The following is an 18479-nucleotide window of genomic DNA, read 5'->3' as shown; positions in this document are numbered from 1 at the left end:
GTTATCATTAACAAAATACTATAATAAATGCTTTTTAAAGTTCTTAATGGAACTATACCTTTTTCCATTTTATATGTTCATCTGTATTTTGTTAATATATTGCATCTTAAATTTTTAATGTAGTGCAGTTTGTACTTTTATTGAATAGCATGAAAAATGATCTGTGTTGTTGTTATAAGAATTTTTATTTTATTTTTTTTAGTTAAGTCAAGTCACAGTGATCAAAGGGAAAAAATAAAAGACATTTCCAGAGAATGTGCTCTAAAAGCCATTGAACAGAAAAACTTACTTTCCTCACATAGGAAAGATTTGGAGAGGGGACAGAGAAAAGATTTGGGTAGACATAGAGGTAAGTTAAGAACTTGTAGCATTCATTGGAAAAAGGCAGCCACAATCTTACTTTAAAACTAACTTTTATAATTTAATACAATTTAATAAAATTTCTTTATATATTATATATATTTATTTATATGTTATGTATCTTAGTATGACTTCTATAATATGCCTGTTACATCTATAAATGTAAAGTTTTCCTAGTTCTTATTCAATTATAGCCTGGAAAATTTGTGTTTTTTTTATAGTTTCACATTTTAACTATAAATTCAATTCACCTGTATGGTACATTCAAATAATAAGGAAGGTTATATAATTAAATAAAAAGAACTTTTTTTCCTGCAACCCTTGACCTTTGCTCTGTTCCGCTGTTAACAGTTTCCATGATCATGTCTTATTACTTTTATGGTTTTATACTCTTTTATTTATGGACATATCATGACTTAACTGATACTTCTAGGCTTTAAAACTTGATTTAATATTCTTGCTGCAGTGAAATCCTTTCACAGTAACCTTTGTGTACTTTTTGCACGTAGCCATAGCATAAAATTTTTTCAGGATGATTACTGGGTTAGAGTATGTTTATTTCCAGTTTTGATCGGTGTGGCTCAGTTGCCCTCCTAAAATACTTGACAATCTGCACTCCCACCAATGGTGATTAGATATCTGTTTGCAGCGGTAATTGGTTTAGTAAACTTTTAATCTTGCCAATATAATAGGTGGGAAAATATGTTAATTTTTATGCTTTTTATTATGAATAAGATAGAATACTTTTTTTTAAACTTCTCTAATTATCTTGTGATCTGCTTTGCAGATGTTTTTTAAAAACCATTATATAACCATTTATGTTATAAATGTATCACATCAAGCATAGAGATTTCAAAAGCAATTTCTAATCTCAAAGCACTATGTGATTTAAATAACTGATTATTACTGTTTAACTTTTCTTCCCAAAGAAGGTGTTTGGCTTGTGACTAACAAGTGGCTCTGAAGAGCTTTTGTATCATTATGTACTTATTTATTTTTAAAGATTTGGTTGATGAAGACCCTCCACATTTTAAGAATGGATCACCTCCTACCCTAAATGGCTTTAGACAGTATGGGAATCCACATCTATATCATAGTCAAGGAAAAGGACCATGTAAGCATGACCGAACTGCCCATCAGAGTCGAACTTCTGCACAAACCTCAAGTTCAAGTAAATCCCAGATTCTTGCTTCAGGAGAGAAAATAACTGGCAAAATTAAGACCGACAGTGGTACTGGGTATGATACAGACAGTAGCCAAGATTCTCGTGATAAAGGAAGCAGCTCTAATGGCAGCAATAAAAGCCGAAACCGAGGTTGGAAACCTATGAGAGAAACATTAAATGTTGATAGTATTTTTAATGAAAGTGAAAAAAGGCAGCAGAGTCCCAGGCATAAATCAAATATCAGTAACAAGTCTAAATGTAGCAAAGATCAGAGTTGTAACAATTGGCCAAAAGAGAATCCAAAGCAAAAGTGTTTAATGACTATATATGAAGATGAAATGAAGCAGGAAATGGGAAGCAGGAGTTCCCTTGAATTTAATGGAAGAGTAGCAGAGAAAAATAAAGCCCTCAAAGAAACTAAAGTTCATGGTGACAACTGGCAGATGCAAAGGACAGAGTCTGGATATGAAAGCAGTGATCATATCAGTAATGGCTCTGCTAACTTGGAATCGCCTGTTATTGATGGAAATGGTACAGTGGTGGATATCAGTGGTGATAAAGAAACCGCATCTTTCAGGTAATACACAAATTATATAAATGATTTTCCCCCATCCATTCTCTCTTTTTAATTACTTGAAGGAACTTTCAAAGATTGGGGTCAGTTAAATGAAAAGCAAAGAGCTTGAGATCAGAGTACCTGGGATATCGCAGGTTATTTGATATTTTGAGTTTCTCTTTTTAATAGTTACTTCCTGATTCCCAAAGTAACAACTGTTTATTTTGAAGAAATTTAGAAAGTAAAATGCATTATCATTTTGCCACTAAAATCTATTGGTACATACTACAAGTTTTAAACCATAGATTTAAATTGGTATATCTGTCATTAAGATCATTGCTTAATTCTTCAATCTATTTAATGCTCATTATCCTATCTCTAACATCTGTAACTCAGAGCTGGGGTTATTTTCTTCTGTCATAACCCAGTTTCATGAAGGAGATATTTTTCCTTTCAGTTCAGTTCAGTCGCTCAGTCATGTCCGACTCTTTGTGACCCCATGAATCACAGCACACCAGGCCTCCCTGTCCATCACCAACTCCCGGAGTTCACTCAAACTCATGTCCATATTAAACGTTCAGTTCAGTTCAGTCGCTCAGTCATGTCCGACTCTCGGCGACCCCATTAATCACAGCACGCCAGGCCTCCCTGTCCATCACCAACTCCCAGAGTTCACTCAAACTCATGTCCACAGAGTCGGTGATGCCATCCAGCCATCCCATTCTCGGTCGTCCCCTTCTCCTCCCGCCCCCAACCTTTCCCAGCATCAGAGTCTTTTCCAGTGAGTCAACTCGTCACATGAGGTGGCCAAAGTATTGCAGTTTCAGCTTTAGCATCAGTCCTTCCAATGAACACCCAGGATCGATCTCCCTTAGAATGGACTGGTTGGATCTCCTTGCAGTCCAAGAGACTCTCAAGAGTCTTCTCCAACACCACAGTTCAAAAGCATCGATTCTTCAGCGATCAGCGTTCTTCACATTCCAACTCTCACATCCATACATGATCACGGGAAAAACCATAGCCTTGACTAGACGGACCTTTGTTGGCAAAGTAATGTCTCTGCTTTTTAATATACTATCAAGGTTGGTCATAACTTTCCTTCCAAGGAGTAAGCGTCTTTTAATTTCCTGGCTGCAGTCAGCATCTGCAGTGATTTTGGAGCCCCCCAAAATAAAGTCTGACACTGTTTCCACTGTTTTTCCATCGATTTCCCATGAAGTGATGGGACCAGATGCCATGATCTTTGTTTTCTGAATGTTGAGCTTCAAGCCAACCTTTTCACTCTCCTCTTTCACTTTCATCAAGAGGCTTTTGAGTTCCTCTTCACTTTCTGCCATAAGGGTAGTGTCATCAGCATATCTGAGATTATTGATATTTCTCCCAGCAATCTTGTGTTCAATTAATTCTTAATTCTGAAAACATTTATTATATTATTGTTAGCAGTCTACTTCCACATCTGTGTGTAACCTCTAAAATATGTCCACAGCTTAGGTCAGTTAACCCACTGTGTCTTCCCTTAATCAGTCTAAAACATCTTAATTTGATATCAGCTGGTATTTTATCAGATTGATTATTAAAAAGCCAGATTTGCGAAAAAAGCCCACCCATGTTTTACTAAAATAATCATTATAATGAAGACTTAGGGAAGTTTTTATTTGTCAGGGTAATTTCATAATACCTCTTAAGGTATTAGAAAAATCAGGACTTTGTAACCAGATAGGCTTCAGTTCAGTTCAGTTCAGTCACTCAGTCGTGTCTGACTCTTTGCGACCCCATGAATCTCAGCAAAGCAGGCCTCCCTGTCCAACACCAACTCCTGGAGTTCACTCAGACTCATATGCATCGAGTCGGTGATGCCATCTAGCCATCTCATCCTCTGTCATCCCCTTCTCCTCCTGCCCCCAATCCCTCCCAGCATCAGGGTCTTTTCCAATGAGTCAGCTCTTCTCATGAGGTGGCCAAAGTATTGGAGTTTCAGCCTCAGCATCAGTCCTTCCAATGAACACCCAGGACTGATCTCCTTTAGGATGGACTGGTTGGATCTCCTTGCAGTCCAAGGGACTCTCAAGAGTCTTCTCCAACACCACAGTACAAAAGCATCAATTCTTTGATGCTCAGCTTTCTTCACAGTTGAACTGTCACATCCATACATGACCAGTGGAAAAATCATAGCCTTGACTAGATGGACCTTTGTTGGCAAAGTAATATCTCTGCCTTTTAATATGCTATCTAGGTTGGTCATAACTTTCCTTCCAAGGAGTAAGCGTCTTAATTTCATGGCTGCAGTCACCATCTGCAGTGATTTTGGAGCCCAAAAAAATAAAGTCTGACACTGTTTCCATTGTTTCCCCATCTATTTCCCATGAAGTGATGGGACCAGATGCCATGATCTTAGTTTTCTGAATGTTGCGCTTTAAGCCAACTTTTTCACTCTCCTCTTTCACTTTCATCAAGAGGCTTTTTAGTTTCTCTGCACTTTCTGCCATAAGGGTGGTGTCATCTGCATATATAAGGTTATTGATATTTCACCCAGCAATCTTGATTCCTGCTTGTGCTTCTTTGATTTAAGTTATTGAGCAAATTAATTTGACTTTCACAGCCTTAATCTGTGACATGAGGATAATAACTGTTGTAAAATGAGGATATTAACTACTTTTAAGTATTGTTGTGAGATGTAATTAATTCCCTAGAGTAGCACATGGTGTATAATAATTGTTTAACAAATGTTGTTTCCTTTCTTTTTCTTATTGTAAAGTAAATAATAATCCATGATAGCTGATATGTTTGGTGTGTGTTTTATTTTCTAGTGATCATACTAAGACAAGCAACCTAAACACAGAACATGTGAACTATACCTCCCAACAGAGCAAAAGTCACTTAGAAGGTAAAATTTTTATTTAAATATATTGTAATAGTAGCAGTAAAAAGTAAATCATGATATTAAGAGTAAAGACGCTGAAAACAGTCCTTCTGCTGATGAGTTGATGAGTAATGAGGATGGAAGTTGGGAGAGTTTATGCTTGAAGTCTTAAAGGATGCAAATAGCTACTTCAGGAAGTAGGAAGAAGGGCCAGTGTGTCAGCCAGGCTAGGCTAGATTCTGGGCTATGCAGTGGTGACAACCTGAAAATCTCAGTGTCTTAACACAAGATTGTTTCTTGCTCACAACACGTGTCCTGTCGAGGTCAGCATGCTGTCTCTTCCTGGTGACGTCTCAGGGCCGGGGACGCATGGTACCCACATCTCCACCAGGTCTCTAATTACTGCAGTGTTGCCGGAGAGGGCAGTGAAGGGGACACAGTGTGGGAATCAGTCACGTGTAAGCTTTTAAAACTTTCAACCCAGAAACGATCCAGGCGCTTCCGCTCACATCTCACTGGCCGAGCAAGTCTTCACAGTCAGGCTAATATCACAGAGGGTGGAAAAGGGCAGTTTACCAGTGCGGTCAGTCTGTGTGAACAGTCCTGATGTCTGCCGCATGCAGAAAACCTGATTAACAGCCTGCTGGAAAAGTTCAGTTTGGAAGCAGTAAATGTGTAATGGTGTGACATTATTATGGGTGATTTGTTAGCAACATACAGTAGCTCAGAAGCAAAGAAAATTACATGTTTGAATGTGTATAGAATGTGGGATTCTTACTGAGAGGTTATACCTGAAGAATTTGGGAAATGGGGTTCAAGGAAAATGATGAGCAAGGGGATTATAGAGGTTGCAGTCAAAGACATTGTCTTCAAATTTTAGAATTCAGAGGATTAGAAGGGATATAATTTTTAACAATGAAAAACAGCCATGATGAACACATTTTGAAGTTTGATTTTAGTCTTTATATTCCTTAAGGCTTTTATGGAGATTATTTTTCAGGTTGCAGATGTTAAATTTGATTAAATGTTTTAAGTATTTTGTTTTCTTCAGATGGTATAATATCAGAAGGAAACACTTATATTAAGGAAATAGCCTTCCTTTCCCATATAAAATGTCTCGCCTGTTTTAAAAATCTGATAAAAGTCTGGTAACCAAGTATTACAGGAAACAGTAAGGGGTTGGCCAAAAAAAATCAACAGCCAAAGTCAGTAAAAACTGAACAATAATTGCAGGTTCAGTGCTCTATACAAAATGATGCTTGCTTCCTGACATTAATAAAAACACAGGGTCATAGAAATTTTGATGGTTTGGAGTGCATTGCTGTAAGAACTCTGTAGTGGGTTTCCCCACTTAATATGAAGAGTATATATGTAGCCCACTTAAAAATATTCTTTTTAATTATAAAATACATCACAAAATTTGTCATCCTAATCATTTTTAAGATTGCATGATTATAACTACATTCACATTGTTTTGCCACCGTCACTAGCATCTTTCTCCATAATTCTTTCAACTTCTCAAATTGAACTCTATCCCATTAAACAACTCCCCATTTTCTCCTTCCTCAAGCCCCTGACAACTGCTGTTCTACTTTCTGTCTTTTCAAATTTGATTACTGTAGATACCTCATATAAGTGGAATTATACAGTATTTGTCTTTTTACAACTGGCTTATTTCGTTAGTTAATGGGCTTCTGTCATAGCTCAGTTTTTAAAGAATCTGCCTACAATGCAGGAGACCCCGGTTCAATTCCTGGGTTGGGAAGATCCCCTGGAGAAGGGATAGACTACTCCAGTATTCTTGGGCTTCCCTTGTAGCTCAGCTGGTAAAGAATCCGCCTGCAATGCAGGAGACCTGGGTTCGATCCCTGGGTTGGGAAGATCCCCTGGAGAAGGGAACAGCTACCCACTCCAGTATTCTGGCCTGGAGAAGTCCAGAGACTATACAGTTCATGGGGTTGCAAAGAGTCAGACATGACTGAACGACTTTCACTTTCACTATTTCGTTTAGCACAGTGTCTTCAGAGTTCCTCCGTGTGTCAGAATTCCACTCCTTTTTTAGGCTGAATAACATTACATTATATGATGTAACATATTTTGTTTGTCCACATTTGGGTTGGTTCTGCCTTTTGGCTATTGTATGAAATGCTCCTATTTATATAGTTACCTGAAATCCCTGCTTTTACCCAGAAGTGCAATTGCTGGATCCTTTGGCACTTTTATGTTTAATTTTTGAGGAACCACTACACTGTTTTCCATAGCTGCTGCAGCATTTTACATTTCTACCAGCAGTGCACAAAGATTACAGGTTCTCCACCTCTTCACCAGTACTTGTTATTTTCTATTTTTTTTAAATAATTGCCATCTTAGTGGGTATGAGGTGGTATCTTTTTGTGGTTTTATGTAACCTACCTTTTATTTACATTAATTGCATTACATTACAAATATTATTTCTTATTTAATAAACTTCAAAACCTGTAAGAGTTCTTTAAGCTAGTTTCTGCTTGTGTGCGTTCATGCTGAGTCACTTCAGTCGTGTGTGACTCTCTGTGACCCGATGGACTGTAGCCCACTAGGCTCTACTGTCCGTGGGATTCTCCAGGTGAGAATACTTGAGTGGGATGCCAGGCCCTCCTCCAGGGGATCTTCCAGACCCAGGGATTAAAACCGCATTTCTTAAGACTCCTGCATTGGCAGGCGTGTTTTTGTTTTTTTTTTTAGCCACTAGCACCATCTGGGAAGCCCAGTCTTTGCTTAGGGAACCTTTATTAAAGTGCATGCCTCATGCTATCCATATGTGTGTTCCCCTCCCCTAGTCTTTGATTAAGAACATGTTCAAGTGGGTATAGCAGTTTATTTCCTAAGCTAAAAGGTTGCCCTGTGTGGATTTTTTTTTTTTTCCCAGTAAAGCACAATTCAATTTTTTGTGGCATGGTGTCATTTTCTTGGATTTCTCCTATTTCTTATTTATAAAATGGGGCACATGTACATTATTGACCTGAAGAATCACTTTCTATCCATGGATAAAAGACTTTCACAAAGTTAAAGGACCTTAGAAAAAAATTTTCAATTTCTATATTCTGTTTGACATTTAAGTCAGCTTTTAATATTAGTCTGTATAAGTTTATGTACTGGTAGAGAACTTAAAATTTACTAAAGTAATGCCACTGTAGTTATTTCACTGATAATTTTTCACTGTTAGAGATACTATATAGCATGTTATATGTATGGGTTCTGTTGCAAATAGAAAAAATACTTACATTGCCTAAAGCTATTATTTGGAAACATTGTTGAAATCCCACAGTGACATTTAGATTATTTTAGCTCCTGTATTTAATATATTTTCTTTTTATTTATTTATTTTTTTATTGGAGGCTAATTATTTTACAATATTATATTGGTTGGTTTTGCCATACATTGACATGAATCCGCCCCAGGTGTACATGAGTTCCCCCTCCCGAACCCCCCTCCCACCTCCCTCCTCCCTTTATCCTCCGTCTGGGTCATCCCCGCACACCAGCCCCGAGCATCCTGTGACATGCATCAACCCTGAACTGGTGATTCGTTTCACATATGACAACATACATGTTTCAGTGCCATTCTCCCAAATCATCCCACCCTCACCCTCTCCCACAGAGTCCCAAAGACTGTTCTATACATCTGTGTCTCTTCTGCTGTCTCGTATACAGGGTTATCATTTGCATTAGCTGCTGTATTAAAAATGGGTCACTAATGGGGATAATTTCAAATGACTTAAATTACATTTAAAACAGAAGGAATGACATGTTCAAAAGTACATGGTCAGGAGAAGATACCACATATTGGACGAATACAGGTAATTTGTTATATACAAGGCTGGAATGCATCTATGGAAATTCTGCGATGATGGATAGAGGCTAGAGAGAAGCCAAATCATGATGAAACTTTTCTGCTATTTTTAAATCCTGAGAAGTGGGAAGGCATCAAAGGACAAGGAGAGTAGTGTACCCCAATGTGCATTGTAGACAAGACTTTTTAGTGGCTGTGTAGAGGGCGAATTTAGAGCAGTGGGGTAAAAATTAGATACAGAGTTTAATAGCTTAGGGGTGAAAAGATAAACTAAGGCTGTATCTATGTCAAGAAAGAAAATTTCAGAGATTATAGGAATATGTGGACAATGGAGTCAGGTTGTATGACAGATGTACACAGTGCAGGAAAAGTAGGAAGTTACGAGTAGCCATATTTGGGTCTTACGTAAGTGGATTCACCATTTACTAATTGGAGGAATAGGGGAAGAAAAGACAAATTTGGGGGGTGAGAGTGCTCGGTCGCTAAGTTGTATCTGACTCTTTGTGACTGCATGGACTGTAGCTCACCAGGCTTCTCTATCCATGGGATTTTTCAGGCAGGAATACTGGAGTGGGTTGCCATTTCCTCCTCCAGGAATATTCCTGACCCAGGGAATGACTCTTGTCTCTTACATCTCCTCCATTGGCAGTCAGATTCTTTACCATTGGGCCACCTGGGAAGCCCTCATATTTTGGCATCGAGTGGGGATGTCAGATTTAGTTTTGGATTTGTTTGGTTTGTCATTTTAGGCAAATAGTTTTATTAGACAGTTAACAAAGGTCTGGAATGCAGGAAACATTATGTATCGGTAGCCATCAACATATGAGAATTGAATGCCACAGACGTTAACAGCATCAGTCAGGAAAACATGAGATTTCAGGGCAGAAGGTAGATGAAGGAACATGGGGTTTGTTGACTAGAAGAGATGAGCTAAGGTAGAGCAAAGGAGCAACTTTGGAAAAGAATGAGTAGTAACTGGAAAGTATGAGAAAATGTAGCAGAGGAAACTAGGAAAATGGGGAGCTTCACGAAGAAAAATGGTCACAGGTAAAGCAGAATAAGGATTAAAAACTGCTAGTTTGATTTAGCAGCTAATAAGGCATTAGTGACCTAGTGAAAGCAGTGTTAGAGGCACAGCAGAATCGAACCAGGAATGTTGTAGAACTGAAGTGTTTAGAAGTAAGGGGCCATGATGTTTGTAACTTATTCTCAAATGGTTCAGAAAAAAAGAAAGGTAAAATGATAATAATAGGTGAATCTGGGTTAAGGATATACAGGTAGGTATTCTTTGTAGTAGTTTTAGTCTTTCAGCTTTTCTGAACTTTTTTGAAGTTATCTTCCAACTAAAAGTTTTTCAGAAAAGGTTACAGTAAAATAAAAAGTAAATAAAAAAGCAGTAAATAAATGCATAGGTCTGTCAAAATCCTTCTGTGAATAGTAAAGAAGTGAAGTGAAAGTCTCTCAGTTGTGTCCAACTCTTTGCAACCCCATGGACTATACAGTCCATGGAATTCTCCAGGGCAGAGTACTGGAGTGGATTTGTTCCCTGCTCCAGGAGATCCTCCCAACCCAGGGATTGAACCCAGGTCTCCTGCATTGCGGGCAGATTCTTTATCAGCTGAGCCACCAGGGAAACTAAAGGAGAAAAATGAAATCGAGCTCTTCGTTTTGCATTTATGTTACAGAAGGTAAGGGACTAATGTACAGAGGAGGAGAAAGGTGTGAAAATTAAGACTAGGACAAAACAGTAAGTCATGGAATAAGATCTCTGGAAGTAGAGTGAAAGTGAAACAGAGAAGGCTTCAAATTAAAGGAGTGGTAGTTTTTCTGTAATGGGAGAGATAAAGGTGAGTATGGGTCCTATTCAGTATGTATTATGTTAGATGAATCCTTTGAAAGAGTTCATACCTAATGGACTCTTTTCTCTGTGGAGTAAGGTTATCTACTGAAATGAATGTATGTTAAGATATTTGCAGATTGTAAGTAACTAATCACAAAGGAATTATTAGGCCTTTCAAAACCTTTTGCCATTTACTTTGGAGTCTGTAATACTTAACCTCAGTTAATCAAAGTCAGGGTTGGTGCAAGCTGAGAGTCTTGATCTTGCAAAGGACAAGAAAGAGTGAAAGGAGTTAATCAGTGGTCAAAAAAAAATCTGTTGATCTCCTTAATTCTTATTATAAAAAAATCTGTACCTCCATTATGCTAAGTGAATACACTATCCTTAATGTTATCAAATCCTAAAATTAGTAAATGAAAGATATTTTAATCAAAAAATATATATGTATACATAAGTTTGATGATTTTTTTCTCTTAAGATTTTTTTTGCAAACTTTAGAGTATATTCATTTAAAATAAACACATTAGAAAGTATATCTAAAGAATATACTTTAGAGGTACTTTTAACAGTTGATTTTGTCTCTATGCATACTAAGTTTATTTTCTCTAGGAGCTTCACTGACCATTGAGAGGTAGTTGCTGTGGCCCAGCATCATCAAATATTTACATATTTTTAAAAACCATAAACTTTCAGTGTTGAAATTTAATTTGTATCAAAATAGCATTATTTGCTCTTTCTTTAAAGTAAAATAACAGTGAGAAAGGAAGACTTGTTGCTTTTTATTTCGTATTGTCCCCAAATTTGGTATGTGATAGAGTAGATTATTACATACTAAAGTTATCTGTTCCTTTTGGCATGTAGTAAATTTAGCCAGAAATATTTATACAGTTAAAGTTTAGTGATTTTTTTTCTAAAGTATTCAAATTTTAACTATCTTTTTACTGTAAATCAGATCATTGATTAGGTTATTGCTCTTGGATTTCTAGGCTTTGTAGTTGCACTATTATTTTTTTAGTCTGAAATCTTCGTATATAACAACAGTGAGGATTATAGGGTCTAGAATAGCAGTTTGGCTTTCTTGTTATGTAAGTCTGTTTTAAACCTAGGTTACCTTTTTTAATTAAGTAAATATATTTTGATTTCTTGACTGTTGGGCTTTAGGTTTGTATACAGTACCAAAATTAGCATTATTAATTAAAGCTCCTTGTGTTGATGTTGAAGTAGCTTCTTTGTCAAGTGTTAAAATCCAACTCTTAGATTTGCAAAGAACCTGGAGCCAAAATTCTCGGTAAAGACACATGGATGTCTGTGTCAGCAGAAGAGAAAAATAACACATCTATTTTTAAGTTGGTTGGAATTCTGAAGTCAGACCACTTGGTTGAATGCCTGCCAGTGACATTAAAATTTAAAGCATATTTATAAAACCTCTGCTGCCTCCTGCTGCCCATTGTGTGGATGGATACTTTGAGAATTGAGTATTTAATTCTTTTTGTATTTGTGAATATTAAACTTTAAGTTACAGATAAGTTAAGAAGTAAATAAACATTCTGTAGTTAAAATCACAGTGGATGGGAAATTATAACTTCAACTTAGAAATTTCTGACTTTAAAGGATGAAAAATAGTTAAGATTCTTTCTGATACTACTATTTTTTTTTTTTTAGTCATAAAGTAGTTTCATGCATTGGAGAAGGAAATGGCAACCCACTCCAGTGTTCTTGCCTGGAGAATCCCAGGGACGGGGGAACCTGGTGGGCTGCTGTCCATGAGGTCGCACAGAGTCGGACATGACTGAAGCGACTTAGCAGCAGCAGCAGCAGCTGTCAAAGACAGAGGCTTAGATTGCTAAATTATGTAAGCCTTCCAAATGTTGTTACATTTCTGTATATATCTTTCTGAAGAACACATTTTAAAATATTACCATAGATATTAGCAGAATGTCTTAATTATTGGAAAACTACAAAACTCATGGTGGTAAATACAGGTTTTCCAAAACTCTTGCTTTCATCCAAAAGCTTGAATTTTATCATTGGCAATAAATACTGCCAGTTGTTTTCCTGAAATGACAAGGTTCACTTCTTTCATTTTCAAGAAAATGTATGTCAGATGCTCAATTCTGAATAACTGAAGTTGGTCCATTGTCTTTTCAAGTAAAAATGGTTTTCAACTGTAAAGATGATAAGTGAAATAACTATTATCAACTTCTTAAAACTGAGTAAGCAGTCAATAAATGGTAGCTAGTTCATGGTGGCGGAGAAGGCAATGGCAAGCCATTCCAGTACTCTTGCCTAGAAAATCCCATGGACAGAAGATCCTGGTGGGCTGCAGTCCATGGGGTCGCTACGAGTCAGACATGACTGAGTGACTTCACTTTCACTTTTCACTTTCATGCATTGGAGGAAATGGCAACCCACTCCAGTGTTCTTGCCTGGAGAATCCCAGGGACGGGGGAGCCTGGTGGGCTGCCGTCTATGGGGTCACACAGAGTCGGACACGACTGAAGTGACTTAGCAACAGCAGCAGCAGTTCATGGTAGAATGACATTTTACATGTTATCATAATACCCTCTCACTCATTTTAATTCAGTTGATGTTCCTAATATTCCTGTGAAGCAGGTAAAATAGATAGCAGTATCTCATTATGTAAAGGAAGAAACCTAGACTGTAAGGTGGTATAAGTTTTTAAAGTTGGTTTTAATATAAAGTAACATGGTTTTTCCCGTGGTCATGTATGGATGTGAGAGTTGGACTGTGAAGAAAGCTGATTGCCGAAGAATTGATGCTTTTGAACTGTGGTGTTGGAGAAGACTCTTGAGAGTCCCTTGTACCGCAAGGAGATCCAACCAGTCCAACCTAAGGGAGATCGATCCTGGGTGTTCATTGGAGGGACTGATGCTGAAGCTGAGACTCCAATACTTTGGCCACCTCATGTGACGAGTTGACTCACTGGAAAAGACTGATGCTGGGAAAGGTTGGGGGCGGGAGGAGAAGGGGACTACCGAGAATGAGATGGCTGGATGGCATCACCGACTCTGTGGACATGAGTTTGAGTGAACTCTGGGAGTTGGTGATGGACAGGGAGGCCTGGCGTGCTGTGATTCATGGGGTCGCGGAGAGTCGGACACGACTGAGCGACTGAACTGAACTGAACTGAACCAATAAACAGTGAGTCCAAACTTCAACTTAAGTTGTGTACCTGTGCTAAGTCGCTTCAGCTGTGTCCGACTCTTTTCGACCCCATGGACTGTAGCCCGCCAGGCTCCTCTGTCCATGGGATTCTCCGGGCAAGAATACCAGAGTGGGGTTGCCATGCCCTCCTCCAGGGGGTCTTCCCCATTCAGGGATCGAATCCTAGTTCTCTTGTCTCCTGCATTGGCAGGCAACTCAAGGCATCTGTTTTCAAATGTAGGATCTTTCCACCATTTCATCGGTATATGGGAAATTCAGTTCCACATGACCCATCAAGAATAACACTTTTTGGGCATTGCTGACATTTTCATGTGTAATAAATTGAGGAAAGAACCATTACTTTCGAATAAAGGGTTCAGAAAAGGTATTATTTGAGCAAAGGCTTGAAGAACTAGTTTTTGTCTGTTAATTTGGGAGAGAATTACCTGTTTATAGAAAACCTTATGTAAATTATGGAGAAGTATTGATTTCTGGGTCAGGAAGATCCGCTGGAGAAGGGATAGACTACCCACTCGTGTTCTTGAGCTTCCCTTGTGGCTCAGATGGTAAAGAATCCTCCTGCAATACAGGAGAACCTGCTGCTCACTCCAGTATTCTACCCTGGAAAATCCCATGGACTGAGTCCATGGGGTTGCAAAGAGTTGGACACGACTGAGCGGCTTTCACTTCACGTATAGACGGAGTAAATTCTGAAAGATCATTTACATAATTTTGTTTTTCTTATTTTTCTCCTCAGGCTTTAAAAGAGAACTCAAGAACTTAGACGTAGCCTCTAAAGCTCATGAGTTCCACCCAGAATCACATCTACAAATAAGAAATCCTTTGATGAAAAGGTAATCATAGCTGTTTGGAAATATTAGAATCTTCTAAATGCATGTATAATAGGAATTCTTTATCAGAAAGGCATTCTTAGCTGCGTGATAGGCATACATACTTAGCTGAAAACCGTGGGTCTAAAGTGTTATGATGCATATTTTATTGGGAATCATTAAAAGGATGTAGACCTTAATGATGGGGGAGCATACAAAGTTCCTTGTACAATAAATGATTGTTTGTTTTAATCCTCACAGCATTGAGGTAGATGGTATTTTACAAAAAATTTGGGATTTAGATTAAGTAATTTGCCCCAAGCCAATGGAGCTGAGATTTCAGTAGAGTTCTAATCTACTTGGCAGAGCCTCAACTCTTCATTTTTGTACTGTAATTGAATTTCATGTAATTCACAGGAGAAAATAATCACATGAAGATAAATAATTTGTAATGTGATACTATTTCTGTTCATCTTGGATATTATTAAGTAAAAGCCTGATTATTTTAAATTAGTATCCTATCCTTATGGCATTATAAATAAAAGTACTTTTATTGCTATAAACATTGTAATGTTGTTTGGGAAGTGTTTTAGAGTATTGAGTTATTTGCTAGTAACAGTTTCCTTAAGTCTGTGCTATTATTTATAACAATAAATGTAATTTCAGTGTTTGTAAGTTGAAACGTTTTTTGGGGGGTCATACTACAGTTTGTAGGATCTTAGTTCCCTGAGCAGAGATTGAACCCCAGGCCCAGGTAAGAAAGCACCTAGTCCTAATCACTGGACCACCAGGGATTTCCTGGAAATTTGCTCCTTTAAAAAAATTATACTTCTAATTATTACAAATCTGATATTGGTAATGATGTTTCTGGTAAACATTTATGTATTCTAGCATAAAGGTTTTGGTTTCAGAGAGTTTAAATTGTTAATGGTTGTAATTGTTAATGGTTTCCATTTCTGTTATGTTATACCAATAACATAAACACTATATTGGGAAGTTAAACAATGGGACAAGTGTTTTTCTTTTCCCTCCAGTTTTGCATATTTACGTATGGTGTTTTAGCTTTGTTTTTATTTTTCAGGTCACATATACATGAAACCAATGGAAAGACATTCCCTTCATCCAATCCTGAAATACTCAAGGACCACACAGTCAGAGAGCATACCCACCAGTCAGATGAACAGAAACTTGAAAAATCAAGTGAACCCAAGTTTTCTGAGTGGCTTAATATAGAAAAGTGTGAGCGAACAGGTTTGCTTTTCCACATTGATGATAACTCTGGTTCTGGAAAGAGAGTGAACAGTAATGAAACAGTCTCACCATCTTCATCATGGTCTTCACACATGAGAACCGTGGGGTCAAAGCCAGAAACTGCTCCCCTCATCCAACAGCAAAATATGATGGAACGATGTTACTCTGAGAACTCTCTACCCAGGGAACATCTGGTTCAGTCAACCTGTAGATCTGACGGTTGTCAGATGCCGAAACTTGTTTGCCAGAATGCACCACCCCCTCTGCCACCAAAGAAATATGCTATGACCAGTGTGCCACAGTCAGAGAAAAATGATTCTACTCCCAATTCCAGACTAACAGAGACATTTAAGACTAACTCTTCTAGTCTTCTGAAGCACAGTCTGAGTACAGCCTCAGAGCCAGGCGTAGACATGAGTCCGTATGTGAACGATGAAAGATTTAAGGACACATTTCAAGCAAAAGAGTATGTTGGCAACACATCAAACACCCCATCCAACTCTTCAACTAAAGATTTTCAAGCAGACTCAGGTGCAGCTGTTGGTGCTTTCTGCCAGCCAGAAACAAACTCTAGTTCTACAGGTCCAAATGAGACAGTTTCGTTAACTACCTATTTTTCAGTTGATAGCTGCATGACTGATACATACAGACTGAAATACCATCAGAGGCCCAAGCTTTGCTTTCCAGAGAGCGGTGGCTTTTGTGATAATTCACTGTCTCAGAGCGAAAGAGAGCTAGGGCCTGTGTTACACAGTAGCTCTGGTTCAAAGTGCCCTTCTGAGCAAAACCATAAACCTGGTGTTCACTGTCATAGATAAATGATAACTGCTCAGAGACCATTTAACAATCAACTGACCGAACCTAGTTCTATATGAAATTAAAACCATGACATTATTACTCATTAATCACTTTAACTTTCTATACAGATCTTTTATCTTGTGAAAATCAACTTATTGGGTATTTTGGAAATTCCCTCTGAATAGCCTTGGCATGCCTCAAAAAATAGAAAATCAGGGCGTGTCCAGAAAGGCATTTTTCACACACTGCAGTTGAGTGAAAATGTAATTTGACCCTTTATTTTTTGACTGGTAGACCCGTAAGTATTAAACTAAGCAGTACCCGTATGTAGACTGGTAAACTGTGCTAACCGAAAGGTAGCAGATGGCAGGTAGTTTGCATGGTCCAGTAGTATTTGCTTTATGAGGAAGCACTTTCTAATGGGTAGCCAAAAGAAGGCTTCACCCATTTGCTTTTGACTTCTGTGACAGTCTACTACATATGACTCCTCAAGTGTCTTAAAAAAAAAAAATCAACCCATGAAATTGATAGCATTTCAGGAAAAAAGCCTTAATGATAAAGCAATTTTTAATTAAATTCTCAAGGTTGGAAGAGACTTAATTTTGCTCCCAGAAGTTTTACCTTCAGAGTATCCTCTGTGTATGTATTTATAAACATTACTTCAGTCATGTAAGTTAAAAATAATTAAAATACTTCACTTTAGTATATTTATTTGTTACATTTTTTCTAGTTTTATATGAAATATGAAAGGTTTTTATTTTGGTTTGGTTTACTTTGGGCTGCTAATAACCAGTGTTAAGAATTAACCTAAAGCCTTTTTTTAAAGAATATCACTGTGACTGCCTAAATTTTCCCTGCTATAATAGTACATATTTGTAGGTTGTCAGCCCATTTTAATGATATTCAGTCTTGAGGGTTTCCAGACAAAATATTTGCCTTTCATATAGGTTTAATTTTAATGAAATGCATTAAATTGAGCATCCCTCCCTTTCTTCTGCTCTAAACAATAATTTTACCCCACTTACTTTCACGGAGGCTTTATTTAAAAAAAAAAAGTTTTCTATTTTTATCATTACAAGTGGAAATAAGTACTTTAATTGCCTTATTCATAGTTGTCATTTAATTTTGTACTAAACTGGTAAACTAATTGTGGTTTAGAATAGTTTCATATTGTCCATGGAGAAGGAAATGGCAACCCACTCCAGTGTTCTTGCCTGGAGAATCCCAGGGATGGGGGAGCCTGGTGGGCTTCCGTCTATGGGGTCACACAGAGTCGGACACGACTGAAGTGACTTAGCAGCAGCAGCAGCAAACTGAGAATTTGGGTAAATTTTATATATAAAACATAATAATTCTGTAGATTAGTAAATTCAGTATTTTGACCAGTTCCATAAATTGTTAAAGTATTCCAAAATGTTAATGATTAAAACTGAATAATTCTAGATAAGTAGAAAGTAATTGCTTGTACAAGTCTAAGCTCACCCAGTTACCAGATCTTGATCAAATTTTGTCTTCCACCTAGAGAAGTTTCTAACTGTAACAGTAGGTGATTATTATTTTATATTCTCTTAATGTAGAAATACTTGAATATCAACTAAGTAAAATTTAATCTTTTAAGAAAGCTTTTTTTAACATAGCTTTTAGTATGGAAAGTTTGTAAATATTGTAAAGTTTGTAAAATTGTACTTGAAATGTCAGTGTATTTAATTACTGCTTTTATATTGTAAAATACTAGAAAAATGAGCTTCAAGTATTTTTAATAATTTTCAAAAACTTTGTGTAGTTTGTTTTTATGTCCAGTTGAAAATGTATTATTTGAAACATTT

General features: G+C 37.3%; 1 protein-coding gene across 1 annotated transcript in view; it reads left to right on the top strand.

The window, feature by feature from the left end:
* USP53 (ubiquitin specific peptidase 53) overlaps nt 1-17255 on the top strand; it is a 57635-nt gene extending 40380 nt beyond the window's left edge. The window contains exons 13-17 of the mRNA XM_055434146.2: nt 203-349; nt 1364-2102; nt 4889-4965; nt 14532-14628; nt 15686-17255. Coding sequence (XP_055290121.2) covers nt 203-349; nt 1364-2102; nt 4889-4965; nt 14532-14628; nt 15686-16673 — 2048 coding nt within the window. The 3' untranslated portion in view covers nt 16674-17255. The remainder of the gene's footprint in view (nt 1-202; nt 350-1363; nt 2103-4888; nt 4966-14531; nt 14629-15685) is intronic.
* The last annotated feature ends 1224 nt before the right edge of the window (nt 17256-18479 follow it).

This window comes from Moschus berezovskii, chromosome 5, assembly GCF_049115385.1.
Source record: "Moschus berezovskii isolate FMDL1 chromosome 5, NW_MosBer_1.0, whole genome shotgun sequence".
Taxonomy (NCBI): domain Eukaryota; kingdom Metazoa; phylum Chordata; class Mammalia; order Artiodactyla; family Moschidae; genus Moschus; species Moschus berezovskii.
The sequence above is the reverse complement of the archived record's forward strand: the minus strand, read 5'-3'. Positions and strand labels throughout refer to the sequence as shown.